This window comes from Lichenostomus cassidix, chromosome 21 (genome assembly GCF_008360975.1).
Source record: "Lichenostomus cassidix isolate B80296 chromosome 21, HeHo_3.0, whole genome shotgun sequence".
Lineage (NCBI taxonomy): Eukaryota > Metazoa > Chordata > Aves > Passeriformes > Meliphagidae > Lichenostomus > Lichenostomus cassidix.
In genome coordinates, this window is record NC_139501.1 from 5814379 (window position 1) to 5842275 (window position 27897).

General features: G+C 44.2%; 1 protein-coding gene and 1 long non-coding RNA gene across 6 annotated transcripts in view; one reads left to right on the top strand and one right to left on the bottom strand.

The window, feature by feature from the left end:
• The window catches only part of SPEN (spen family transcriptional repressor), a 66769-nt gene that overhangs the window by 11314 nt on the left and 27558 nt on the right, over nt 1-27897 (top strand). For all 3 annotated transcript variants that reach the window (XM_085079888.1, XM_085079889.1, XM_085079887.1), the window contains exons 2-3: nt 7205-7525; nt 10873-11349. In XM_085079888.1, coding sequence (XP_084936014.1) covers nt 7205-7525; nt 10873-11349 — 798 coding nt within the window. The remainder of the gene's footprint in view (nt 1-7204; nt 7526-10872; nt 11350-27897) is intronic.
• On the bottom strand, nt 13118-17020 carry LOC146428381 (uncharacterized). Of its 3 annotated transcripts, XR_014856121.1 has the most exons (5): nt 16651-17020; nt 16488-16519; nt 16137-16177; nt 15713-16002; nt 13118-13928 (listed from the first exon to the last, which is right to left on the bottom strand). It is a non-coding gene; the product is annotated as an uncharacterized LOC146428381 (long non-coding RNA). The 3 variants fall into 3 exon arrangements; XR_014856120.1 differs by having other exon boundaries at nt 16488-17017; XR_014856119.1 differs by lacking the exon at nt 16137-16177 and having other exon boundaries at nt 13119-13928; nt 16488-17012.

The following is a 27897-nucleotide window of genomic DNA, read 5'->3' on the forward strand; positions in this document are numbered from 1 at the left end:
CGGGAGTTGGGATATTTCCCACTGAGTGCTGCTGGGGGCCAGAGGGAGCTGCAAAGTCCAGAGGGGTCTGGGTTTGAGCGGTTTGGGTGTTGGGGCAGGAGGGTAGAAGTATGAGCATTGTGCTCAGGATTCACCCCAGCATTGTCTGGTTGAGCTCTGTAACCTGGTTGATTGTTTCTGCTCCTGGATTTTGACATTTCCCTGAAGGTCTTTATTACTAGAAGAAGTGCTGGAGAGAATGCCCTGAAGAACGTTGTTTTTCTCCCCCCAAAGGTCTCAGAGCCAATAAAGATCACTCTAAACAGGTTTTAAAGCATCTCAGATTGTAATCTAGAAAATTATGGGAGCTTGGTAATTAGGGCATGTTTCTGAATCATTGTTGTCACAAGGGCTGTTCTCGGTGTGGCTGGAAAACCAGTGCTCCTTGTGATGATACAAGGAGCTTTTATTTTGCCTGGCTCTGGGAAGATGAAGGATTTTGAAGTCGCATGTTGTGTGGATTTATCACTCACGGATGAGCTTTCCTACTCATGATTGTCTGGAGTGCTCTCCCAGCCAATTGCTGTGTCTTATCTTTATAGACACAGCAATTTATCTGCACCAGTGCCCCCAGCACGGGTGAGAAACAGGAGGAGCTGGAAACGGTTGCACAGCAGGAGATGATGGTATGAGTTGCTATTACGGAATCATGGTGGCGATGACTGGCACAACTGGAGTTCTGCAGTGAATGGCTGTGACTTCTTCAGAAGGAATTGGCAAGGAAGGAGAGGTGGTGGGGTAGCCCTGTGTGTTAGGAAGGGTTTGGATTGTCTAGAGCTTAGTGATGGTGGTGAGAGGGTTCGGTGTTTATGGGAAAGAATGGTGGGAAGGCCAGCAAGCCAGATACCCTGATGGAAGTCTGTGCTAGACCATCCAACCAGGAGACCAATTTCATCTGAAGAGGCAGATGAAATATTTTCTAAACAGCTGGGAGAAATCTCATGCTCACCCTTGTTCTTGTGGGGGACTTCAACCTACCACATGTCTGCTGTAAATACAGCAGAGAGGAAGCAGTCTGGGAGGTTAGTGTAGTGTGTGGAGGAAACGGTTGGTGAGGGAGCCAACCAGAACTCGGTATCAAGTTGTCCATAGTAAATACTACTCCTAGTCTGTCCTGAGTGCAGCTGCTGGCTCAGGCCAGCAGCCATGGGGACGTGGAATTTGTCTGGAAGCATTTGAGATACCGTTTGACAAATACCTGGGGGTTGAGGTCAAAGTCCTACAAAGTGAAATGATTGTGGCTCAACAGGTGATAGTTCCCCACACTTGTTAGACTTAATTTTAAGTGTAGTTTTCCAGGACTGTGGAATTCTGCTTGTTTCTATCAAGATCCATCTTGATGAATTGGAATGATTTTCATCCTAGCCCTGTGCACACTCTTCTCAATGGCCTGTCCCTGGTTTTGCTGTCTGCTGCAGGTCAGTTACTGTATTTATGAAACAGGCAGTGCAATTTTGAGTTTTTGTTTAGATTCCTTGATTCTTCTCTGTTTGTCAGCCCTGAAGTTTCCTTCCATGCCAGGCACATGATGATACTGTCAGATGTTGAGTAATGATCTGCATTACTTGAGGCAGACTTTAATTCTAAAGACTTGTGCTGCTCGGGTCTGAAGGTTGTGAAATATCATTTCATACCGCTCTACATATGAAATTCCTTTTTTAAAAAAATGAATTACAAGTGTATACATTTTATGGCAGTAAAACATGTGGCTGTAATGAATATGAAGCTTGGAACATCGTGGGATGTAATTTCCTTGGGATAAGCATGTTTTAATTGCTGTGTGTATTATTTATTGTATCACTGCCCTCGTTGTGATCAGTTGTAGTGCCATAATCTTTGCAAACGCCCGTGTAGAGACACAAGTTCCCTTTGTGTTGCTGGCTCAGGAACTCTCACAGTGGTGAATATTAAACACCTTTTGTGAGCGGTGCGGGCGGGAGACGCTCACTGTGCGGTTCCTGCTGGGAGCGGTGGTACTGGAGGCTGGTGCTTAACTCCAAACAGGATTTCTGCAGGATAGCTGTTCCTGTGGCTCGGTGTCCTGCTGCTGGTAAGATCCCAGTGTGGTCAGTGCTGCTCTTTGGTGTGTTATTTTGTGTATTCTATGGCTGGAAAGTGACTGCACGTGCTGTTGTGGTGGGCCAAGTTTCTCAGGCTGTGAAATGAGTGTCCGTGATAGCAGAAGACCCTAGAACTGATGTTCAGGGGCTCAACAGACATCCATTAGCCTAGCTAAAAATCCCTGTGGAGGGTGATGGCATCTTGCTTCATGGAGGTTTAGTATCTGCACATCCTGGATTTCCCTGTACGTGGAGCAGACCTGCTGTGTGCAGGGGTAACAGAGAGGTGGAGTACCCCTAACGTGGGGTATTTGGATTGATTTGGTGTCAGGAGTAAGGAGAAGAGATGTAGACATCTGGTGAAGTATTATTTCAGGACACATTATTTTGTTATGAAATAACAACAAAGCCAGAGGAATGTGATTGGCCAAGGAAAAGCTTCATGCTGTGCGAGCGTTTTACTGAATAATGCAGGCTGGGGCTTGCTGGGGTTATATAATCACTGAGGAGGAAGGAGTTTGAGTGTGGCACGGCAAAATGAGCCGAGCTTTTCAGATGGCTAAAGATACCTGGCTGCAGTCAAAGGGAACCTGAGTGAATACAAAATACTCAGATGTCCTGCTGTATTGGAGCATCTTGTCAAATCATGCTTCTAATGGGCGGTGCAGAAACACACACACAGAAAAAGCTCCTGCATTATTTTGGGTCTTGCAGTGTGTCTTACATTTAGTAGTATGTGGAACGTAGCATTGTGCCAGCTTCTAAATAAAAATGCTGTGAAGTTTCTTCGGCCACGATGCAGCTGACCTGCAGAACTCTGCAGTGATGAATATGGTTGGGTATGAGAGGTCTTCACAAACTTGTGGGGAGCTCAGCAAGAGAAACGGGAGGTATCTATATATAACATGATTTAAAGTGGGATTGGTTTATACGAAAAAATTAATCTCCCTCATTTCAACCCACCTTTTCTTACCATGTACAGATCATCCTATAAAGATCCTAATAAGTTTATAGAATATTGCAGCTGAACAGTAAGGTTTGCTTACTACACAATTATTGGCTGGTGTTCTTGTAGCCCATGCTTTATTTAGAATGCTTTTGCTTGGAACAGCAGGGACTGTGCAGGAAAAGAGTGTTTGGAGTAAGCACCCGAGCTGGAACGGTTTATTGGAGCTAGAAAGCCGAGGGTGCTGACAGCCGGTGTAGGGAAGGCTGCAGGGTGCGGGATGACTTTGGCTGTGCCTGGGTGACACGTTGTCCCCGGGGAGGAGGAACCAGCCCGGCCCTGCATTGGCGGAGGCTGCGTTTCCCAACCTGGCCGCGCTGTCTCCCGGTCTGGGAGGAAGAACTGGGGAGGAGGAAGGGCTGGAGAGTGAGGGAAACATACCGAGCAGCCGTGCCAAGAGCCCAGAGACATTTCAGCTGCTTGAATGTAGAGGTGCTTTGATCTACACTGAATAAACCAATAATGCTTAAATTATAAATTCCTTTTCTTTGTCTGAAAAGCTGGATTAGCGTGGCTTTGTTCGAGCGGTGATTATTGGGCAACTTTTTTCTGCAAGGGCTGCTCGATGTGTGTTTACAGGCGGGTGCTTCGGTCGCGCTGTGCTGGTGGAAGGGCTTGGTGACATAACAGCTCCGTATGTCCTCGCCTCCTCTGCTTCAGGTCGAACTGGAAAACACGGCCTCGTCCGCTTTCGTTACGATGTGGAGCTAATGATTAATCTGCAGGAGTTGTTGACGGGAAGAGGCACTAAAGGCCTTGTTTTCGTTCGAGTCTGCGGAGTGGGAGCCGAGCGAAGGCGCCTCTTTGTTTCTGTTGGTCTGGCAGGGATTGCAAAACGCAGCCTTGGGAAGGGCTGACGCACAGGTGTAGCGACACAAGGCGAAGGTTGAGAGGAGCCGCTCTGCCAACGTTACCAAAGGTCGCGGCCATGCCTCCCCTGGCCTTTTGTCCCCTCTTCCCAGCCCGGACAAAGGTGGCTCCTCGGAGCATATTCGCCTCCATCTTGCCTTCGCTTCGGCTTAAGGAAGCGCGGTGCTCTCGCCGCCTCTCCTCCCCCGGCCCTTCAGAACGTGTAGTGGTTTTTTCCTTGTAACGCTGCTGTGCTGCAGTGAAGCCTTGTGGTGATGCAGCACTGCAGATCTCCTTCCTCTTCCCCCCCGGTCTCCTCCCGGCAGCATCTGCCAAGACAGGAGCAGCTCGGAGAGACGCCAATGGGTGCGGCCGGGCCGGATCGCTCGGCACATTGATCCTCGCGGTGGGGACTGGAGGGTGTCTGCAGTCACAGCACTGTGGCAGAGCACGGAAAATGCAAACCTTCCTCTTCCAGCAGCTGCCCTGGAATACTCAGGGCTCTCTCCTCGGTTTTCTTTCATCCCCCCCTTCTGCTCCCTTTCTCCTCCTCCCGCCTGCCTCCCTCGCTTTCAGCAAAGGCGATTGTCACAGATTATCCTCGGGGCCTGTCAAGGGTACGGGGCAGGACACCAAAGCACAGCGTATATTTATGTATGTGGATAACGGGGGGATTAAAAGGCGCAGTCTCAGTGGAGTGATTTAGTACCATGGCTGCAGTGCAATGCAGTAGTAGCCTCTCCCATCCATTTCTTATTTAGGGAAAAAATTTACTTACCAAAGTACACTTCTTCCAATATAAAAACTAATATTGGGAAGAGCTGCATCTTTGCTAGGCAATGTTTATGGTAGATGTGGACCTTATTACACTGATGTTTTGTATCCTTTTTGCTTTCTGGGCAGCATGAGCTCAGATATTTGAACATTTCAACACATTCTGGATCTTCTACAGCAAAAGAATGACTGAGGTCTGACTGTGTTTGTATAATAACAGGCACATGTTAGGATTTCAGAATTAGGCAGTAATTGTCAAGGTGGTGAGCAGGCAGTCGTTCAGAGCCCACCTTTGGTGTCACTGGCAGACAGTGCTTCATGTGAGGTGGGCCAAGGTGGCTGCAGTTAAAGGACAAGCAGAATTTTATGGATATTGATACCATTATCAATGGTATCTTAATTCTATTCCCCCCCTTGAAGATTGTATGCAAATATGGCTCGTGTTGCCAGAAACTGAACATGTAAACAGTGAGCAAAAGGAAAGAGTGTGTTCTAACCAGTCATTTTGGGAACTGCATGGTTTAGATATGAAGGTTGGAGCTGATCTTTGTTTGCAGAGAACTGGCACTGAAACGTGTTAAAGGGTGATCCTAACTAGGATTCCTAATTACTTTCCATATTTTCTGTGACATTCATTCATGGCATGAACATTTTCTCAAATAGGCTCTTTCCTGTTTTTCTTCCCTCTCCTTCCTTTCCTGTTCCCTATCCTGCACTCTCTACATCTGCCACATCCAATTACGCCTTTTTTTTCCTCACACAGATTTTATTAACCATATCCTCTACTCTTCTGGGCTTTCTAAATCTTGCTTTCAAGGCAAGATAACCATATCCCGTTTCCAAATAGAGCAGACTTTGAGAAGCAGTTTTCCTGCAGTTCCATTTGCCATTATTTGAAGCTTTTAATTAAATAAAATACAAAGAAACAATAAAAAAAGAACCAGTGCATTACAGATTAGAAAACTCCCAAGAATTAATGTCCCTTTGCTGTACCCAGGGGTACAAAGGTGACAAGCTCAGCTCTGGACAGCTGAGAGGCAGGAACATATCTCGTATGTCTTTTTATGCCCAACAAGGCATTTTTCTCTTGGAAGATGCTCTTGTTTGTGCACACATCCGTATTCAGTGGAGTATAAACCAGGGAAAAAAGGGTTCTAAATCCAAACCAGGTTATATATAAGTGTAGTAGGTCAGGCTGGAATGGGAAGGCAGCAGTCAGCGAGGCAGGTTTTCAGATCGTATTTAAGGATTAGTCATCCAACAACAATGATGAAATTGTAAGGTGTAGGAAAAGCCAGGCATGAAACCGAGGCAGCTCTGGGATCTGACAGCGTGTGTGTCTCAGCCCAGTGGTTGTACTCCCTTTCCCCTGTGTGTGTGGCTGAGAACAGTTTTGCCTGTGTAAGGTCTGTTTACATGTGCCGGCCTTGTGCTGCCTTTGTGCACAGAAACTTTTTCACAATAATTCTTCATGGAGTTTACAAATACTTCCTGATTAGGTTTTTTATTTGTGTGTCCCTTTCCTCTGTGTCGGCACATTCAAAAATACACTTTTTGCCTTTTCTTGTCCTGAATTACCAACTGCAGTTCAAAGCTTTTCCCTGGTTTGCTCAGAATCTTTTGGCTGAGAGAGCTGAGCACCAAACCAACAGTTGCTGGCTGTTAAAATGCCACTGTGCTCATCCCTCCCAGCTTGTCCTTTCTGCTGTGAGTGGATGCAAGTCATTTAAATATGTTTTTACATCTTGTTTCCTTGTGTACACAAACATGTTTGGGTTTATTTTTATTTTCCATAGACATTTACTCATCCGTAAGTGCCAGTGTTGCAGTTACTTAACATACATTACGTAGGGTGGTGTCACATTCCCTCCGGCATTCCTCAGCGCTCCTGTTGGGCGGCTGGGTCCGGAGTGGGGGTGGGAAGCTGAACCCACCTGGCTCTGGGGGGGGTCTGTGCCGACCGCATGTCCTGCGAGGTTTTGGAAGTAAGCGGGTTTGAAATCAGGAGTGAAGATCACAGTGGGGCCTCTGGGTTAAATACAGATCGGAGTAGTGGAATTGCTGTGTCAAGGTCATTTGTCTCCTAAGAAAATTGTTGGCTGCCTGTATTTTTCCTTGTGACATGGTTTTGTTTTAATTGTGCCTCTTTAATTGTGTCAGACTAATGGTGTTCTGGTTGCGAACACCTTTCTGTTTCTTCAGCTGCTGCTGCTCTGTTGCTATAAAAAGGGTGATCCCATGGTAGGCTCTCCACACTGTGAGAGAGGAGTTTAAATGTAACCATGGAAAGTTTAAATGGCCTTTTCCTCTCTCCAAATGGCTTTTTCCTTGCCTCTTGGTGTCTCCCAGCGATTGATTTTCCTGGCACATGGGAAGGGTGAAGGGTTGGATGTTGATTTTGCGGGAGGCAATGTTACTAAACGTGGTCTTTTCCTAGCATCACTAACCTGTGTGCTCTGCTTTGCTTCTCTTCCAGATATGGACGTGTCGAAAGTGTCAAAATCCTCCCTAAGAGGGGGTCAGAAGGTGGAGTGGCAGCATTTGTGGATTTTGTGGACATCAAAAGTGCGCAGAAGGCACACAACTCTGTCAACAAAATGGGAGATAGAGACCTACGGACGGATTATAATGAGCCAGGAACCATTCCCAGTGCTGCGCGGGGATTGGATGATACAGTTTCCATAGCATCTCGTAGTAGAGAGGTTTCTGGGTTCAGAGGAGGTGGTGGGGGGCCCACTTACGGCCCCCCACCATCACTTCATGCACGGGAAGGACGTTATGAGCGGAGACTTGATGGGTAAGTTCCAAGGTTTCTCTAGGCAGGTATTTTGTATTTGATATGGTGAGAAACACAAACTCGTATCTAGGGCCCCCAGATGGATTTAAAATTTTGGGAATTATCTATGTTTCCTATTTTGGGTTGGAAACGGAAGTGATTTCTATCCCAGTGGCTGGTACCTTGTGGATCCATAGAGGATGTGTCCTGCAGCTGGTTGGATATCTACCTACACTTGAAATAAGGTGGTTTTAAGATGGAAGATTTCCTTTGGCCAGCATCGATATTGGAGTTACTCTTTTCTAGAAGTAACGATCCCATTTCTTGGATAATATTAAGGCCTTGCTGGATGTATCCCTGCTGCCAGATGGAGCTATCTTACTCTACAACATGTGGTGAAGTTCTCTGTGGAGTATCTTCGGAATACTAGAACCTAGAATTCGGTGAAAGCTTGATGCCTAGCTCTCAGTTCTCACTATACGCAGCGGGTATGTTAATTGGATTGTCACCACAAAATTCATAGTAGACTTTAATGATGCAGCCCCTTGGATTCTACCGACAACACTTAGCCATGGAAATAACGCTTGGATGGAGAAGACCGAAGGCAGCTTGTGATGGTTCCATTTTGGATCTACATCATTTCCAAGTTATTGGGATTATTCTTTCTGATGGTATTGGCAAAAAGAGATGACGGACATTACTAAATTTTGGAAATTATAGTTTATTTTTTTTTAAAGCTGGGATAAGAACTACTGCCTTGAATTTATTGGATGGTATACAGCCAAGACGCCAGTAGCCATGGGGAGTGGATTACTATCTAGTCTCTTAAAAAGCTCTCTGCTGCTCCACATTAAACATACTTTAGCTTTAAGGACGTGGTGCTAATACCCGTTTGTGGATACACCAGTGAGGAGTGACTGGGCTGGATGGTTACCAAGGCGGCCAGAGGATGCCTGCTGGCAGCAGCGTCAGGGCCCTCGGGCCTCGGGGGATCTTCTACCAGCTGCTTGATTCAGACTTAGGGCTGGAAATTAAAATTATGGATCTATTTAAGTGCCTTCTGTCTCAAGAAAGAAGTCTGGGGGTTTCAGAGTTACAGTTTCAGTCTGGGACTACTTCCGTCCAGTGGAATTTTTTTTTTGTGTCTTGTCACTAAGATTTTTTTTTTTCTTGTTGGTTCATCTAAAATATCATTTGACACCCTTGCCCATTAAGAAGGTGGATTACCCCTGTAAGAGGGGCCAAAATTGGGGAAGTTATGTTCACAATTCTCTCCCTAGATTTAATTGGGAATATAGGTCGTGTTTCCACACTTGGAAAAGGTTGGTATGTCCTGCCCTGTGTATATTAGCCCCTCTCCTAACCCAAGTCAAACCCTCTCTTTCCACTAACTCCAGTAGCTTAGTACTAATAGATAAATGAAGAAAGCACTGTAGCCAGTAGCTGTTCAGCTCTGCTTCCTCTGTCTGTCTTCTGTGTCCTTCTCACGGATAAGGATTTGTTCTTTCTGTCAGCTCTGTAGCAGTAACCCGCTAGAAAATACTGCTTTTTCTCTGACCTCATTAAATCAGCTGTCACTGATTAACACTTTGTAGGATGCTAAATGCAATAGTTTATGAAATTGTTGATCTTGGTCCTTCAAAAGGGGGAAAAAAGAACCAAAATAGAGACACATTTCGGTGGCAGATCCTGAAATAGCTTTCAATATTCCATTGTTGCGAGCAAGAGGTAATGGAAATAGAAAGGCAACAATGAATTTCAAGCAGATATAGAAGTTAATGACATTCTCTTGCACTGGTTAAGTAATTTCTTATATATAATTTGAGAGGAAAAAATGCAGGCAAGATGTGAGGGAGCTCTATAGAAAGTTTGATATGAATTACAATTTAACAACACTGAATATATTGAGAGGATTAAAGATCTAGTGATTCATTGGAGAAGGAATGGAAGGAACTTCCTGAGATGCTAATCGAAAAAATATTCAAATCCCATTTTCAGTTTATAAAAGATCCCTGAAATACTTCTGCCATTCGAACTAGGGCTGTGATGCAGGAGAGGAGGAGGAGGAGGCACAAGGCAGAATTGGGTTATCAGGATTCAGGGGATTGAAGTGACTCATAACAGATTCTGAAGGAAGAATCCAAGAGAGAAGGCTGAAAAAAAAAGGTTGAAATGTCCTTCATAAGACGGATAATTAATTTTTAAATTAATTTTGGCTACCCTGACATATTTAGAATTTTAGAAATATTTTTTGAATGTTCAACATAACCATTCTGGATCTTCCATTCTGTGGATGTAACTAAGACATACCATCCTGGTATTTGTCTAAATTAGAATACTCAACTATTTGTAGTGTTCCTTTATCTGTCAGTTTTACTATCTCTTTTTACTATCTCTATTTGAGAGATACGCTAACTCAGAACATCAATGAGCTTTTCTCAATTTAAAATGTGTGAAATATTGAAACAAACTGGACTGTAGCTGCTGGAAAGCAGCAGATACCGTAGCTGCTGGAAAAGCTTGTGCAGATAGAAATTCCACGATTGCAGCAACAGCAGCAGTCACAACAAAAACACCTCCTAAAAACTGGACTCCCAGTCCTTGTGTAGGGTCTTAGTATCTTCTGGGGACCTGTATCCTTGCAGTTCCAGCATTAGTAACGGAGATGATTCTTTAGCTTTTACAAGAAATGAGTGTAGCAATCTGGTCAGAGTAAAAATTCCCTCTAAGAGGGTGAAATATTTTAGAACAGCAACAAGAAACCCCCTGATTTTCTGGGAATTCTCTACGGGTTATGCCACCCCTTTTGAAAGCAGCTTTTTACTTCTGGGTCATGCTTTGCATGGAGGCTTTCATGGCTACAGCCCAATCTGTGATGCCATTTTTGCAGAAGGATAATTACAAGAGCTCTAGTCATTACCAAGTTTTGGAAAAAAAATTTTGAAGCTCTTAAGCAAAAATGGAGAGAAAAAGAAGTGTGTGATGTCCACAAACATTTTTTCTTGTTTACTGAAGTTCTTCTTGTATACTGAATTTAAAAGAAAAAGAGCAAAATGCAAATGCAACTGAAATGAGGATTCTGCACTGGAAAGCAGAATTCTTTTCCTGTGCAGGCAAGTTGCTGGTCATGAAAGCCCCATACTGTGATTAAACCAAAATGATTGCTCAGCTTGATCGTATACAAATATAACTTTGGAGTCAAGTAAAATGTTTTGAAGTTTGTCAGTGTTTGCTTGATAGGTTATTGCTGGGTAGTGGAGAAGCAGTCGCAACAATAAGTCAAGTGCTGCCGTGAATGTTTGCATGATTTGCTTTTAGTTGTGCCTGCCCCTTTCTGATGCAAAATTTTTCCCCCTTCCCAAATGCAGGGCTTCAGATAACAGGGAGCGTGCTTATGAACATAGTGCCTATGGACACCATGAGCGGGGGACGGGCGGATTTGATCGGACGAGACATTACGATCAGGATTACTATAGAGACCCTCGGGAGCGGACCTTACAACACGGGCTCTATTACACTTCTCGGAGCCGAAGTCCAAACCGTTTTGACGCTCACGACCCCCGATACGAACCTAGGGCCCGGGAGCAGTTTACATTGCCCAGTGTGGTACACAGGGATATCTACAGGGATGACATTACACGGGAGGTACGAGGCAGAAGGCCGGAGCGGAACTACCAGCACAGCCGGAGCCGGTCGCCGCACTCGTCGCAGTCCAGGACGCAATCCCCGCAGCGCCTGGCCAGCCAGGCTGCCCGGCCCGCCCGCTCGCCCAGCGGCAGCGGCTCCCGGAGCAGATCTTCCAGCAGCGACTCCCTCAGCAGCAGCAGCAGTACCAGCAGCGACAGGTAGGTCCCTGTGCCATGGGCTGTGCGGGTAGTTTCCTGAGGCGTGAGCCTGAGGAGTTGTTGCGTGGCAAAGCTTTGGCCATTGACGTAGAAGTAAATTGGAGTGAAATGTAAAAAGGCTCAGTTAGCGCAAAGGGTTCCAAGGGGAACGCTGTTGCCATTGTGCGTTCTTTCCATGGTGGATCCATGCAGCATCCATAAGGTGGTGGCTGGGCAAAGCAGGGATGTATGGACACAAGGCCTTGCTGCCTGTCTGCCTGGAGAATGGGGTCACTTTTCTTTGCTTCAGTGAGAGAAATAGCAAATTTTAAGGTCAGCTACTTTTTACAGGCCACACTTCAACATACTTTGGGAAATGATGAGTGGTACTGTTCTGTTTCCTCTCATTCCCTGTCACCACTGGCGTTCACAAGGTTGATTTGTCACCTTCCCATTTCCCCCTGCTGCCTCACAGCAAAAATTGTAGACTTGGAAGAATTAAAAGAAAGTAATCCAAGTTTGCTATTCCTAGGGATGTGTTTTCCATGCCCTTGGTTCTGCAATAGGTCTGTATTTGCATGGCTTTGCAAAGTACCTACAGGGGAGAAAAGAAGGTGTTAGAGATAATCACTGATTTAAGAATTTTAAAATTCATGTTGAAGTGCCTTTCTGATATTTAGTCTTTTAAGAGTAAATTCACCCTAAGAGTGGAAACAATGGAGCTACAGTTGCACCCATAAATGTTTTATGCTCTTTGGCGAAGAGCTCTGCTCTTCAGGAGGGTTTGCAGAGTTGGCAGCTTTTCCTTTGCATACCAGGTCTTTTCTGAAACTGCAAATATTCATTAAACAAATAAGTGTATCAGTAGAGTGTTTGATTTCAAAGGGCCACGAGTGCGAGGACAAAGGGGAATGGCTTCCCACTGCCAGAGGGCAGGGTTAGGTGGGAGATTGGGAAGGAATTGTTCCCTGTGAGGCTGGGGAGGCCCTGGCACAGGTTCCCAGAGAAGCTGTGGCTGCCTCTGGATCCCTGGAAGTGTCCAAGGCCAGGCTGGACAGGGCTTGGAGCAAGCTGGGACAGTGGAAGGTGTCCCTGCCCGTGGCAGGGGTGGAATGAGATGGACTTAAAGGTCCTTCCAACCCAACCCATTCTAGGATTCTGTGATTATCATTGTGCATGGAATTTTCTCACTGGCAGAACTGTCTGATCAAGTTTTATGATCAAGATTTCTCACAAAATCTTACCTTGAATGTTGAACCTTCTGGAAGGGCGAGATGGGCTGACGCCCATGGAGAGTGTACAGGAGGGAAGATGAGGAAATCAGTTTCTCCTCTTCTGATTGCCCCACCCCCTCATGTCTAAAGAATCATGTGAGGATTTATTTACTTCTCTTAATTATTGTTTTCTCCTCCTGGATTTAGAAATCCAGGTCCTGTCTTGGCTGGAGAGTAGGTGAAGATTTAAGACATCTTTTAGGCTGCTTTAAGCACCTGTTTATTTCCAACACCTCTCTCTATGAGGACTTAATGCTTGAATAAGGACAACCCTTTGTCAAAGATTTTTCACACTTATTACAGCTCAGAAAAATCAGTGAGACTTTCAGTGGTCTCAGAAAAATCCTTGAGAAGATGGATTGAAAGGAGGGCTGGTTACATTTAAGGTTTAATAAAAAAATCTCGCGCAGAGTAAGAAGAAAAAAAAATCTCTACTGGTGCTTTTTTGCTCCTTGCGGAATGAGAAGGGCGTCCAAGAAACTCGTAATATTTATAAAATGTCATTGTTGGGATGTCAAGGCGGGATGAAATCCTGTTCTGAAATTGAGAGGACTAAATACGATCCCACTGGAACTAAGTTTTAAGATTTAATGAGAAGAAAAGCAGTGTCTGCTGTGCTTGAGCATTTCATTTTCTTGGCAATTTCTAGTTGTAGTAATGGAAAAGTAGACGATACTCTGGGAGGAAATAAAACATTTTTTTTATTAATACAATAAAATCAAATTCAGTCGAGCAAGTAATGGAATTTGGTGGATTGTATATTTAATTTTGAAGGATCAGAAAGGAGTTTTACATGTTTCTCAGCAATCAGTTAGATATTGATAAACATTTAAACATTTATTAATAAACATGTCCTTAGTTGAAGCAAAAGCCCACCTGGCCTTGAAGTCTTTCAAAGCACAAGTGTTTAATTTTCAACACACTTTGAATTTAGCCATGTAAATATTAAGCCCCTCATACCCTGTGGTGAGCGAAAGCTGCCTCACCCCCTTTTCCGTGGTTCGGTGCTCCCACTTGCTGTGTAATATATCCAGTTTCATTTGTCTGGAGAATAATTATTTCCTGCAATTTCCGTGGTAGTCTCAAGGATTTTAGCAAGATGGAGATTCTCTTACGGGTTTTTTATAAGTGGAAATAGCCAATTTTGTGATGCCGTGGTGTTATTAAGGTCATTATGATACTGAATTCTTCTAAAATTTAAGAACTTGGTCACTCAAGTCTTGTCCTGTTGGTCTCAGCTTGCAAAGTTGTGTTCCCTACCCTGGAGACTGCGGTGGGTGTTCAACACGTGTGGGAATTTTTGTGCCTGGCACTGTCCTTCAGGAGCTGTGAAAAAGCAGCAGAAAGGTGGTGAAGGAGAAGTTTGGGTTTCCTTTCTTGTGGTTTTCAAGAGGCGTATGAGGTAAATAACACTGATTAACTGGAGCTGATTTTCATGGACAATAACATGAAGGTGATCTGCAGATGGAATAAAAATAAAAAAAAACCCAAAAAAGCCTTTATTTTGTAAAGGTTCAGAGTTTGTTGTGTTGGATCTCAACTAAGCTTTGCTTTAAATTTCTATTTGGAGACCTTTGCAGGTAATGGAGCTGCAAGGGAGTAATTTAGAAACTAAAACCAAAAACAACTCGTTAAAAATAACCAATATTCTCTGAAGCAGGGCTTTATTTGGGGTATTTTGTGGCCTCTCAGAAGTTGCTTGCCGGGCTGAGGTGAGGAAGCTGGTGAATGTAGATGGTTTCTGCATGGATTTGAAGAGGAATTTTTGTTTTGAAGTCTTCTTGATGTGAGATTGCTCATTCCCCACCCATATTGTGGAAAAAGAATTTTATCACCTTGAAAGAATAAAAAAGCCCTTAAAAATGACAATTTTCCACCACCAGAAGCCTCAATTTCTCCGTTTTGGTGATTCAGACACACACCACAAATGATACATTAGCAAACATATTTTCTGTACTGTGTCATGGAAGAAGCTGGATATGGATGGAAGTTGGGTGATCCCATAGGAAGCAAATCAGATTTTGTTTGTGCTCTGGCCAACCTCCTGGAAAAAAAAAAATCCCCCCGCCTTTTTCTTTTTTTTTCTCTTGGTGTAGAAAAAGCTCTTTTCTAGGCTGCTTGTTGAGGTGCTCTACTGTGCCAAAAATAATTTCTGGGCTTTTTCATTCAGTTTTGTAACGTCAAATGGCCTGACATGTCTCTTGCTGCTCCATGCGTTAGTGATTATTTTTAAAGCTTCACTGCAGCAGTGTGCCGAAGCACCCGGCACTGACAGTGGGGCATTTAGAAATGCTCCTAAAATCCTTATTGGGATGGGGTTTAAATTCATTTACAAAAACCCAGCCAGAAGTGTTTGATTTCCTGTAGGTTATGTCCAGGCTGTGAAAGCGTCAACACCCTGTGTTCAATTTACAGATAAGCGACCTGAGATTTCCTTTGGCTTTTAATTTATTTTTTAAGAGTGTTTATTCAGTTGTCTGATGTGGAAGATGCTGGAGGATTTACTAGTTGAATGAATAATGTCCTAGCATGCGTAGTATTTTTAAGAGTGTTTATTTGGTTGTTTCATCTCCAGGATGCTGGAGTTGGATGAATAATTAGATGAATATGTCCCTATAGCTTGCAATATGAAATAGCTATTGTGAAATTAAAAGAGTGTTTTCAGCTTAGATACAACACTGGTTTTATTTTCACCAAGATCTAGGTGAGCACAGTCATTTCAGTCTTGCTGAAATCAAGCAATGGAAAGAAGTTGCACCTATAGATATTTGAAAATTGAATTTTTTTTTAGTAGTTCTGATAGCTGTATTTAAAGTTCTCATGATAAGTGGGCAAGGCATAAGGTAATTTGAGATTGGTTTTAATTTTAGATTTCTCTGTGATGAAATTCTTTCTGGAGCAAGGAACTACCGTTGGAATGGAATACATGTGTGTCTTAATATTGAAATAAACTGATGAAAAATACTGCCAAGAGAATTTTAATCATGGGAAAAACAGGCTCCCTGAAACCTCCTGTGTATTTTATTTAGTCAGGGACTTTCTTACCCTGTTTCAACAACTGAAGTGAAAGTAGAAAAAAGTGAGTTTTAGTTTCATTATATAATGCAAACCTTTCTCTGCCATTGTCTTCATCTCCTCCTTCCCGCTTCGCTTGCTGCCAGAAGTGATGAATCACTGATTTAGCTGGGATTTGGGATTTTGAGTGGGTTTGGCAGTGGCTGTGCTGAGGACCGATGAAAAATCAGGAAAAATTAGGTTAAATGTAGCTGTTTAGTCTTTGTTGAAGCACCTGTAAGATGGCTTTTGTCGAGGTTAAATAATTCCACATACATTTGGTACTGTAGAGGTGAGTTGAAAATTTTTCATCTCTTCTGGTAGAACGACAGGGTTGAGCAGGCTCCTGTTTGTATGGGAAAAGAATTAGGTTAAGATTTATAAAAGAAAATTAAAGAATTTCTTAGAGTAGGAAGTCTTTTCCATTACACAAAGGCAACAGTAAATCCTATCAGCTAGGTGAAAACACCTCATCTTTACCTTTTGTTCACATAAACCCATGTGCTGCTTTGATCTTCTCTCTGCGCAATAAAATATGAATTAGGGAAAGGAAAATTAAAAAAAAAAATCCACCTCAGGTACTCGCAGGTTTTTGTTACCAACTGTCGAGCATTTTCACTTTGTTCTTCCTTGTGTTTCTGCTCGTGTCAGCCTGTGCTGCTGCTCAGCTAAATATAACCGAGACCATCCTTTAAACGTGGCTTTTTTACCCTTGGGACTGGATCGAGTTTCTTGAGATTGAGCAGAGGCAGAACGTTTTCATATGGCTTTGGAGAGATTATAACAGAGAAAGCAAACCTTTCTATTCGCGATATGCCGAAAAAGACGTACCTGTGCATGTGTAACCACATAAATAGATCCTTCTGTGGAAAAGAAATGATCTATCAGAGTTCTCCTCACGATGGTGAGGAAATGGTGCCTCGGTGCCCTTGGGAGGAGCGGCCGCAGCCTCGTCCCTCAGCCTCCCGCCCCGGCTGCTGACAGCCCGCATTACCTCAGCTCTGGACTCGGCAATAATCTATGAAAAATGTGCGTTGCATAATAAGATTTTTATCTCGCTCTGAAGCCCCACCGCTTTCTCTCGCCTCACAGCCGGCGGAACGCGCCCGCCGCTGTAATGGCGGCGCGGCCGCCTCACCCTGCTGTTTCGGGAGGGGGGGACGATGAGGGGAAAGTGGGTGTTTCTGAGGGAAAGGCGGGTGTTTTGTGGGGGGAAAGCGGGTGTTTTTGGAGGCAAAGCGGGTGTTTCTCCGCCGCGGTGCCCCGGCGGGCGGGGGGCGGCTGTTTGCGCTGAGAACCGGTCTGAGCCGGCGGGAGCCGGCCGGGGCTGCCGCGCCGCCCCCGGGGCGGGGCCGCCCGAGCCCCGCGGAAAAACACCGCGATTGCCACAAAAAAAGCCCTTTAAATAATAAAAAAATAATAGAATCCCTCCCCCACCTTAGTACTGGAGCAGCTCTCGCTCCTACGTGAAGGTTTTCCCCTCACACCGCGCCGGGAGATGAAGCAGCAGCGCTGTGTCAGAGCGGCGCTGAGGGCGGAAAGCCGCCCTCTCTCTCCCTCTCAACCTTCCAATTTTAGGGCGTTTATTTATTTTCTTTAAATCTTAAACGCTCTGCTCGCTCTGGAAGTTAAGCGCTGGTTTCCTCACTGGAGGAATCAGCCCTAAAAATCCCTCCAGAAGGGCGATTTTCGAGCCTGCTTCAATATCCTAATACCACCAGTGCCGTGATTAGACACAATTTCAAAATAAAATAGATATCTGTCGTTGTTGGCCTCTCTGGGAGAATCCACCCCCACAACTTATATATAAATAGACAATAAAATTCTTTAAAACGTTATAACTCAGGGGGAGGGTCAACTTTTTTTTTTTTTTGTACACAATTTTTTTGGCATGAGCTGCCCAAAAAAGAGTGGACATTTGGCTGCAATTAATACCCCCACTCCTGCCTCACTGCCAGTAATAGTTGGTAATTGCTGGCTCTAAATGACAAAGCAATTAAGCCTCTTCCTAAATGTGCAGAAGTAGGTGTTTATCTAAATCTGGGCTGTCAGGCTTTGTTTCTGTGTCAGGGCCCAGAAGCTCAACTGCTGCTTTCTCAAAGTGCATTTGATTCTTCACAGGCAGAGGAAAAAGAATCTTTTTTCAAGTTAATTTCAGGAAAGCAGTCTTAAAAACGTATCATTTAGGGAAATTGCCCTAGAAAAATACCTCTCTTTTTTTACCATAATAACTATTTTGATAATTTCAAACGACTTTTTTGTTGTTAAACAGATTATTATTATTTTAATGCTTTAAAGGTTTCTTGCAGAGAGATCAGAATCTTTGCTAGAGAATATGAGGATTTGTGGCAGCTGAATCCCTCCTTTGAACTTGCCTTTTCCTCAGCTGGGGGAGGATTATCTAGGTGTGGGGGATGCGTGTTAAAAGTTATATTTTTAAGTCACCCCTGGACAGCTGCAGGTCTGTGGGAGCTGGTGTCTGGTGTGAGAATTGGTGATTTCATGTCTTCTTAACCTCCATTTTTTTTTTTTTTGGGAAAAACCTGAGCTGTGTGGGAGGCACTGCTCCCACCAGCGTTGTGGGAGACTTTGGGCTGTTCCTTAAGTCCGTGGGAGCTGCTAAAAATTGCTGTTTTCCCGAAGGTCAGGTGCTGTTGGATTGGGTTTGACTTTGGGGTTGTGCGTGTGCGTATTAACAAAATGGTCACTTCTAATTGCGTTTTTAAGGCTTTGATTTCCTTCCAAGTATTTTGCTTAATCATCTTGAGTAGGCTGAGGGAAGGAAAGAATTAGCTGAGGTCAGGGAAGTTGAAACTGCCCGTGTTACTGTTCAGAAGCTGGGCTTAGTCTGAGGGATCCTGGAGGCAGGAAGAAATGTGCCTCGTGTTCTCTTCCTGCTGTACACGGGGAGAGCAAGGGGAAACCAACCCCGAGAAAACCAAGGAAAATGGGGAAACGTGTGGTGCCATGGGCTGTGGTGGCTGTCTCCCTCTTCACGAGTGATCCAGACTCCCCTTTCTTTGGGAGACACACACAACTCGGATGTGAATCATGGCTAAAATAGATTAGAGGAATTGTAGTCTGGAAGTGCTTATCTGCAGTGATGGTGGAGTCAGACAGCTGAGATGGAGACACAGACACCGCAGGCACCAGAGGTGGGGGAGAGGATCCCCATCGTACAGACCTTTGGAATAAAGGGCTGTTTAATAATTTCTAATGAATATTCACGTGGAGGGATGAATAGCAAAAGAGGAAGGCTGTATTGAACGCTTCCTGAAAAAATACCAGTCATTACAGTGATCAAAGGAAAAATCCAGCCACCGCCTGGGCTCAGTCATACGTGTTCCCATTAAAGCCTAGACAGAGCATCCCTTCGGACTTGCAAATGCAGTGATTTGTTGTGGGTTTTTTTCCCAAGGAAGATGTCTCTGGTTCTGCCAGAGGCATGGATGCAGGAGAACCTTCCCCATAAAACCTAAGGACTGGGAGAGCAGCTCTCCTTGAGGCATATTGCTCTGCCTTGGGCATTAACCTTACAAACAACTACAGGTGGAACACGCTGTACTTAAATAAGGTCACAGGGATGGGAATTAATAGTAAATAAGCCTTATTGGGGAAAAAATAAAAAATAGTATCATCCCCTGATCTTTGCCTATTGAATTAACCGTGTACCTGATGCGCTTAGCTTTGCTCTTATCATCCCGGCATCGAGCGTAGTCCAGCCACGACGTCGCGAGTGCCGAAACCACTAATGATGGCATCAAGGGTTTAAGTGCAAAAGCTTCTTAGCAGGAGATTAGGGATCCCACTCCAGATCCTTGCAGTCAGCTTGTAATGCCGCTTGGACAGGAGAAGGCAGCACGGCTCTGAGTGGAAAATCACAGGCTCGGGAGAGAGGTGAGGGTTTCGATGTGTTGTGTAGAGAAGGAAAAATTTATATGTTGCCGGGACGAGGTCCAAATTTTTTAAAATCTTGAAGGGAAGCTGAGTTTCCAGAAGGAGGAAGGGGGAGACGTGCACTGTGTAGATGCCATGTGAATAAAGTCTTTGCATAATTATTCATTAAGTGCCTAATACAAGAACAAAAATAGCTTTGGCATTAAGAAACAAGACTTCTCTGTGATCCTTCCTTGCAAGAGACCCGTAACAAAGGTAGGGGACCTCAGTTCCTCAGTTCCTTTGTGTCCTGGTCCTTCCAACCATGAGTGCACTCTCCTGTCTGGAGAAGCGAGACGTGGAGCCTTTTAATTCCTTCTCTTTGAAAAATGTCTGGGCTTCAGTGCTCAGTTGCTTTATTTAGCTCAAAGCGATGGTTTTGGCTAGAAGACACTTGGAAATCCAGGATGGCAGGAAAAGTACCTTTTGGGGAATCCTTTCTACGAGAGGGAAGTGGTTTTCAGGGCTGTATCCTCATTTCTTCCATGGTTGTGGATATTCTCTGCAGGTGCCCAGAAATCATTGCTTTTATACCTGGGCAAAAATAGGAGAACCTCATCAAACCTTTTCAAAATTAAAAATAATTAAGCCATATCTCCAGTAGATCCCAGCTCTAAGGGCATTCACGTATTTATTATCTTTCATCCATTTGAGAGCAGAGAGCTTCTCTGGCATGATGACCTGCGAAAGAAAGGCACTATTCTCCTCCTGAAAGTGAATTCCCAAGAATGCCCGGCCCCGGGTCCCTGTGGACAAACGGTGCCGGGCTGGGCTGAGTGAGATGCAAAGTGTCCTACTTACTGTGGCTGCTACAGGTCTGACCTCCTTGGATCATCTGACACCTTGTTGGGTAAGAGGTTGCTGCAAGATCTCAAACCCTCAAATTATGTAAGATTTGCACAGTTGCTTTGAAGTTGGTCCCTCCCTTCCATGTTTGTTTACTGGCTGGTGTGTCCTGTTGGATTGTGAAGGATGAATAGTCACAGAAAGGAAGCTGTCAGGTTAGTACAGATTTTCTATTCCTCTTTGTTTTGTAAACGCGCACGGAGCTGTGCTTATCCCTGTTCCGGAGTCTGGGAGTACGCTGAGGACATCCTGCACTGGTCGGGCCTTTGCTGGGTGAAATTTTCAGTTTATTTGTTTGTTTTCAAGGTGTAGGGAAGGAGGAAAGTCTCGTTGTGTTGCTAGAGGAGAAACAGAGATAGTATCTAACAGTTGTCTCAGGAGTTGATGTTGGGTTTGCTTTTTAATATGCAATTTCCCTCAAACCTGGAGAAATCACGTGGAAAAAAGGAAGATGCTTAATTAATCCTGTATGTGTGGCTGCCATGGTTTAGGGATTTGAAAGCACTGGCTCCCATAAGGGAAGCACACAGGCTTTGCCTGTGGGAATTCCTTGGAAGACTTCTGTCCCATCATCTCCACTGCGCTAGCAGAATTGCCTCGTGCTGCTCCTCCTTTCCCAGTTGCTGCCGTGGGGTGGAGGCCAGAGCTGTACAGGCATTCGGTCCAGGGAGTTGTAAGGTATTTCCTTCTGTATTTTCCCCTGCTTTTGCATTTTTCTCACAAATTAAGTTTTCACCCATGCTTTACAATGCCTGGTCAGTGCGAAGGAACTGGCTCAGGTTTTTGGGAAGGAGAATCCCTGGACTTCTGGCCATGTGTGGAGATGTAATCCCTAAATCCTAAAAAATTCCATGGAATTAAATTACAATAAGATGCCTTTTCAGAAGTTACTCTTAGGTGACAAGCACTGTCATATGATACAGGTTTTGTTGGGTTGTTTTGGGGGATTTTTTTTATCTTTTCTAAGCCTGGCGTTACTCAGTTGCTCAACAAAGTAAAATCTCCCCCAACCTACTGCAAGATCCACAGTAGGTGCTGTGGCAATTTGCGTATTTCATACAGACATTTTCTTTTTTGGTTTTATTTTCATGACTTCAGTGTTTTCTACCCATGTGAAAGCTCACAAAAAGTTCTACTTTTAGTTGTATTTTTATTTGCATGTGGGCAGCAAAATGAAGTAATTCCCAAATATAGTCCTAGCCAAGAGATCCATCTGTTCTCTGCATTTTTAAATGGCAAATTAATCCTTAGCATACAACTCATCAAATGTCTTCTCTCTATAATTTATGCTGCCTGAGATCACAGAAATTACTTTTTTTTTTCCCAGGCCTTCCATTTTAGGTAGTCCTTTACTCCACAACAGCAGCTCCCATTCCGGTTTTACAGAGCACTCCTGTGCTTCCTCCAGTCACTGTTGTTGGTCTGAAAAGGGGGCCTTAAAAAAAAAAGCCTCCAAAATTATTATTCTCTTCATCTCTTTGGTGTTTCTTTGAAAGGCTCTAGAAGATTCTATTAGAATCTTAGATCCGAAAGAGTATTTTATGATTCTAAGATGTCATGGAATAGAAATTCTCTTTGAGAAACACCCTTGATGAATGGATTTATTTCAGATGGAGAACTAGGGTCGCTCTGTCCATTTTTGTTTGGATTTTGCTCTTTGGACAGTAGTGACCATTTTTAGAAGTACTGAACTTCCACAGTGTTATCTGCCATAAAGGGAATTTCTATATTAAGCTTTGCATGTTCCCAAATTTACTTAAGCAGCATTGTAGCTCAGCTGTGTATCTTGGCATGCCTTCCATTGCAACTCCCATCCCAGGAACAATTCTGTTTATAGGAGAGGATGCACCATTTCGAAACTGCTCCAAATCAGGAATTTCAACAAATGGTGTTTGGTGTATTGCTAAAAAAACCCAGTGCCTTGGGTTGGGAGGAGGCAGTGCATGTAAATAGTGCCTGGTTTGGTTTTTTTTTAAGGCAAGGTGTGATGCTTTTCTAAAACATGAAGACAGAATTAATTCTATGGGGCTGTTTGCTGTGATCTTCTGGCAGCTTTATGTTAAAAAATAACTGCAATAACCTGGAGGTAAATCAGTTTTAGGGCTTTTTTTGTTCTAGCATATGTCTGAAAAAGGCTTTTCTTTTGAAAGATGCCCAGTGCTCAACACTTAGTCAATGCCAAATGGTTTTAAAATCGTATTTAAAAGTGTGTATTGCCAGGAATTCATTTGACAGGACTCTTAAGGCAAAAGAGGCTACTTTTTGCTCCTTGAGTAAATGTGTTGTAGCCTACTTGGATGCAGTGGTGGTTGCATTTTCAATGGCATTTCACTCTCCTGGCTCATAGGCAGCACTTGGAGTAGAGTTTGGTGTTTTTTCCTAGGATGCTGGATACGCCCTTTTGTGAAAGCAGGGCTGTTGTTGAGGAAACTGCCTTTAAATGTTGCGCTTTATGATCTTGGAGGTCTTCTCCAGCTTAAATTATTCTGTGTTGCTTTCTTGGGTATTCTGAAAAGATTTGGCCACCTGTGAGCAGGGAGATTAAATTCCTCAGCCTGTTCCCTCCGTGAGTTGTGGAATGACCTTGGGCAAAGCCTCTGGTCTCTTCTTACCTTACTTTTCCATCTGCAGTGGATGTAAAGACATACCAACCTCCCATGAATCTGGTACTAAAATACGGCTTTTGTTCAAAGATTTCATGTGCTCTGAGGTGTCAGTTGCAAAATACTAATTTAGATCATCAGCAGATAGGTGGCAAAAGCTCTTCCCTTTAACATGATTACACTGCTTTTGGCCAAAGGGCTGAAACCCTTTTTTTCTGATTGACCACATAGTTGCTCTGAGCTCTGTCCTGCCATTCTCAAAGCTGCTGTAATTGCAGGCTGATCCGTGCTTGGAGCAGCAGCTCTTCCTCGGGCCTGTCCTAGCAGTACTTGATATAATTTGGCTGGAGCATTGCTGAAGGTGGGAGTTTGGGGTGGCTGCAGGCAGGACTTCTCACGAGGGATCTTGACCCAGAGCTTCCCTCCGTGAAGGTAATGTTAAATAGAGGCTCATCCTGCTCATCCATTCTCACACCCACCCTCTTTCTTCCCTCTTTGCATCAGTGGAAGTTTAATTGTGGGAAAGCAGAGCCGAAGAGCTGCTTTGTACTTCACCCTCAAGGCCTCGATGACTTTTATCTTTCCCAGCGCTGAGCTCCATCACTGTGGCCGTTTGCTGAGAAAGCATTTCCTCTGGCTTCCCAGGGTTTCTTTTGGAGCATGAGCAATCCCACTGTTCCCAGAGAGCATCCATGTTTCAGAAAGGCAGTGGCTGGGTAGGCAGGTAACTCCAGCTGCTCCTAAATTCAACGCCAAACCCATCCACTGCTGAGCTGCTGGCCAGTGGCAGGGGGAAGCACAGGGCTTGAGCAGCTTCTTCCCAGCAGTGGGGAACTGTTGTCAGTGCTTAGTTGGCTCTTTGCTCCAAAAATAGACCAATGTGTTTGTAACCAACACTTTTTCCCCCCCTCAGGTTAATGTTTTTAATTCTTCGCTGTACAAAGTTCAAGCCCAAGGACAGGGGGACGTAGGTCAGGGAGCGAGATGGCAACATGGACTGTGGGTTGAGCACAATATTCTCAGCCAGACAGGGATTAATATAAATGTACATATTTTTAGTAATCATAATGGACTATTTAGTTGCAAGGAAGAATTCAAAGGAGCCCAAGGCTGTCTGGAAGCTCTGAGGGCACATGGCTGCAGGGGAAGGTGGTTCTGGGGCTGAGAGCAGCCTGTCCTTCTGAGCAACATCTCCATCTTCTCCATGATTCATTTCAGACTTTGATCAAAGATCAGGTGTCAGACATCAGGATAAAATAACTGACGTAAATATATTTATATATATTTATACGTGGCTGTCACAGAAATGCAAATGGAATGTTAATAAGCCACTCACTTGACTTGGGATAAATATATGGTAAATAATACCTGGAGGCTGTGTCTTCAAAAATTTGCTGGTTGGAGACTGAAATAAATCCTGCAACAGTGTGTGTTAGTTGGCCACTGAAAGGACATTGAGTTGTCATGGTTGTGTTGCTTTCCCATGGCCTTTAAACATAATTTAATTTAATTTCTTTGGGTTTAGGATTCCAGCAGGAGATCATTGAAGTCTTCTCTCTGGGTGTGGTAAAGCAGAAAAAGTTAAGGGAAAGAGGATGTCCTCGTTTCATTAGTCTGCAGTATTTAATGATCTGTCTTCAGAGCAGTAAATGCTGGTTATATCTGTTGTGTGCTTTTCATGGCTGTTTTTGTTTCCATGCAGCAAGTCTGGCCTTTCCCCTGCTCAGTGGATTGTTTTATCATAGCTGAGTGCTGTTAAATACTTTAAAGTGTGTGACATGCACAAACCAAGGTTCCTTGGGTGGCAAGTTCTCAGTGGCTTGAACGGGTGCCAAGAATGTCACGGAATCACATCCCAGCGAGCTTTGCTCTTGAGGGGCTGAGGCTGGGGTGATGGGCACAGGGTAATTACACCGAGGGAATGTTTAGGTGGCTTTCTCTGCCCTTTTTCTTATATCCGTATTTCCAGGAGAAAGCCTTGTTTTGACGTGGAGGAGCGGGGTTCAGGCTCTTTGTGGTTTGCCTGTGTGGGTTGAGCCCCTTCAGCGCTCGCCTGCAGTCGGCAGAATGTGGCGACGGCTCGTTACCTCTTGATCTCTTCATCCAAACCAACCTCAGAGGTCAGACTGGGTTTTCTGACATCTTCAATTTCAGGTTCAACAGCTCCTTTGAACGAGGAAAAAAACCCTCGTTATTTATTTCCGCAGGTGTGTGAAATGTTTTCTTTCCCATACAGATGCCCCGGTGTGGGACACGTCATGTGTACAGAACAACTGCCTGCTACTTGCTTGGATATTTAGGTCAGTGCTGGAATCAGCTCCAGCAAGGAGTTGCTCACCCTGCCAGACTTCCGGGATTTTCATTGTGGTTATTCCTGCCCATGACAGGGTGTTGGAACGAGATAATCTCTAAGGTCCCTTCCAATTCCCTTCTGGGATTCTGTGATTCTTCCTTGAGTGTGGCAGAACAGCCACCTGCATTGTTGGAGAACTGGGTGGTGTCAGGAGTTTTGTGAGAATGAGCTACTGCTGTTCTTGGGAAGGAACGTGTGATTTGATGTGCGTTTTTGACTTAAGTGTGTGTAGAGAATGGGGGAAGTTCTGGTTAAATACCTTTTTAGGTTCATGTAGGATTTATTCATAGGTCAGAAATACCAGCGTGTTACAGCCTTGTGCATATTGCTCCAATACATAATTTTCCATCCAGAAGTCAGAGTGTTTCACAGGCAAAGATCCTTTAATCCATTGCTAGAATGGAATGCAGTGCATTTTAAAAGTTTTTATTTTAAGCAGTTGCCATCAGATTTTTCTTGGTGTTGGCTGGCAGTAATCAGGTCTTTTTAATTCTTTTTATTCCCAAACAGCGCATCAGTACATTCAGGATACTTGGAGCAATTTTCTGATGCTGTTTTCCCCAGCTGAAGAAATCTAACCAGCAGGTTTTTTCCAAAGCCTATAAAGTATCCTAAGGATTTGTGGCTTCTGGATAGAGCTGATCATACAGCACTGTCACTGCTGGTGTTTTGTGCATGGAGATCATCTAGAGTGACTTAACTCGGATCTGGAGAGGGAGGGACAAGGAGAAAAACCAAAGGTTCCTGTTGTTTCCATTTGGAGATGACTGTATGTTAACTCTGGATTTCCTGACCCGGCTTGGGAACCTGCTGCTGACATCAGCCGTGAGAATAACCCGCCGTCAGCAGGGATGGAGCCTGTCCTCAGTAGATCTTTCTAGGAGATAATCTTCACTCAGAGATTATTCTGACAGGGTGTTGAGTCGAGCTGAGCCAGGCAGAGTTCCTGATTTCAAGTTAATTTTGGCAGAGAAAAAGTGATCGTTCTGCATATTTCCTGTTAAAAAAAAATAAAAAAATCCTGGATTCTTCACCAGGTCTGGTGAAACAGTTTTTGAAGGCAGCTATAAAAAATTTATTTTAAATCTTGATTTTTACTTTTTTCACAGCTGAAATTTGCATGAAAAATGCAAAGGTTTTAAACTGGCTTTAGTTGGCTTTTTGTTTTTAACTTGCTCCAGCAATCAGAGGTCAGAATCATGGAATGGTTTGGGTTGGAAGGGACCTTAAAGCTCATCTCGTTCCACTCCCTGCCATGGGAAGGGACACCTGCCACTATCCCAGGCTGCTCCCAGCCCTGTCCAGCCTGGCCTTGGACACTTCCAGGGATGCAGGGGCAGCCACAGCTTCTCTAGACAACACATTCTGTTTTTCTTTTTTAAACCGACGTTGGCAGCTCAGCACCCGCAGCTGCTTTATCCTCCACGATGGCCGCCGTGTTTCCAGCCGTGTTTCCCGCCTGCTGCTCGCAGGGAGTCCCCAGCCTGCAGCTGACTCACCACTCTCAAATCAATGGGCAGAAATGACAATTGTGCCATATTTTAAAATTGCAAGAGGGTGGAGGGCAGGTTGTGAGATCCTTGATTCAGCGCTGCTGCCATTGACGGGAAGCAGCGGGTTTCCCGTTCTATCGACGGGCTTATAGTCTGGCTTTTATATCCTTTTTGTGGGAACAAAGGATGGCTGGCTTTGTGTTCTTCACTCGGTGCGTTCATTTATCACACGTAAACCCAGCGTAACTTCATCCCCACTACCTGCAAACTATAATTGTCTGAAAATGAGATATTTCTCTGGAAACGAGGAGTGGTTTGTGGGATTTGAAATGTCGTCTTTGCACTTAGAACTGAGCAAAGGAAAATTCTGTGTGCTAAATGAGCTGCAATATACTGAGACCAGGAATGGGACTCCATCATCCTTGTGGGTCCCTTCCAGTTCAGGATATTACATGATTCTGTGAAACCCCAGGTGTATTTGGGTCCTGACCCCATTGCTGCATTCTTACATGTTGAGTCTTTGGGAATCAGCCCATGTGGATAAAATGTGGATTGGATTACGAGTAGATTTAATCTTGATTAATGGAAAATAGATACATAGATAAATACCAAAACTTATGAATAGATTTTATCATGATTGATAAAAAATGGTTACATAAATAGTGTGAGTAAGAACACACATCCGTATATACTCATAGTTAATGAGGGAATGCAGATAAGTGTTTTAAAAGGGCTTGTAAACTACACTTGTAGTAAAGTGCATGTGTAAGAGAAGGATTTTGTGTCCATCTCTTGTTTAACTAAGAACAATCTCCCTTTTTGCTCCATTTTTCCATCTGATTTTGACAACAGTAAAATGAAAGAATCACTTTTCTTCAATCCTGTGATGCCATGGAGTGAAACTGATATTAGAAGTATCTGGGCTGGACAAAAGAGCATCAGAAATCCTGGTTAAATACTCAAATTGTTCCCCAGTGATCACACGTTCCTGGGAGAAGTGCAGAGCACTG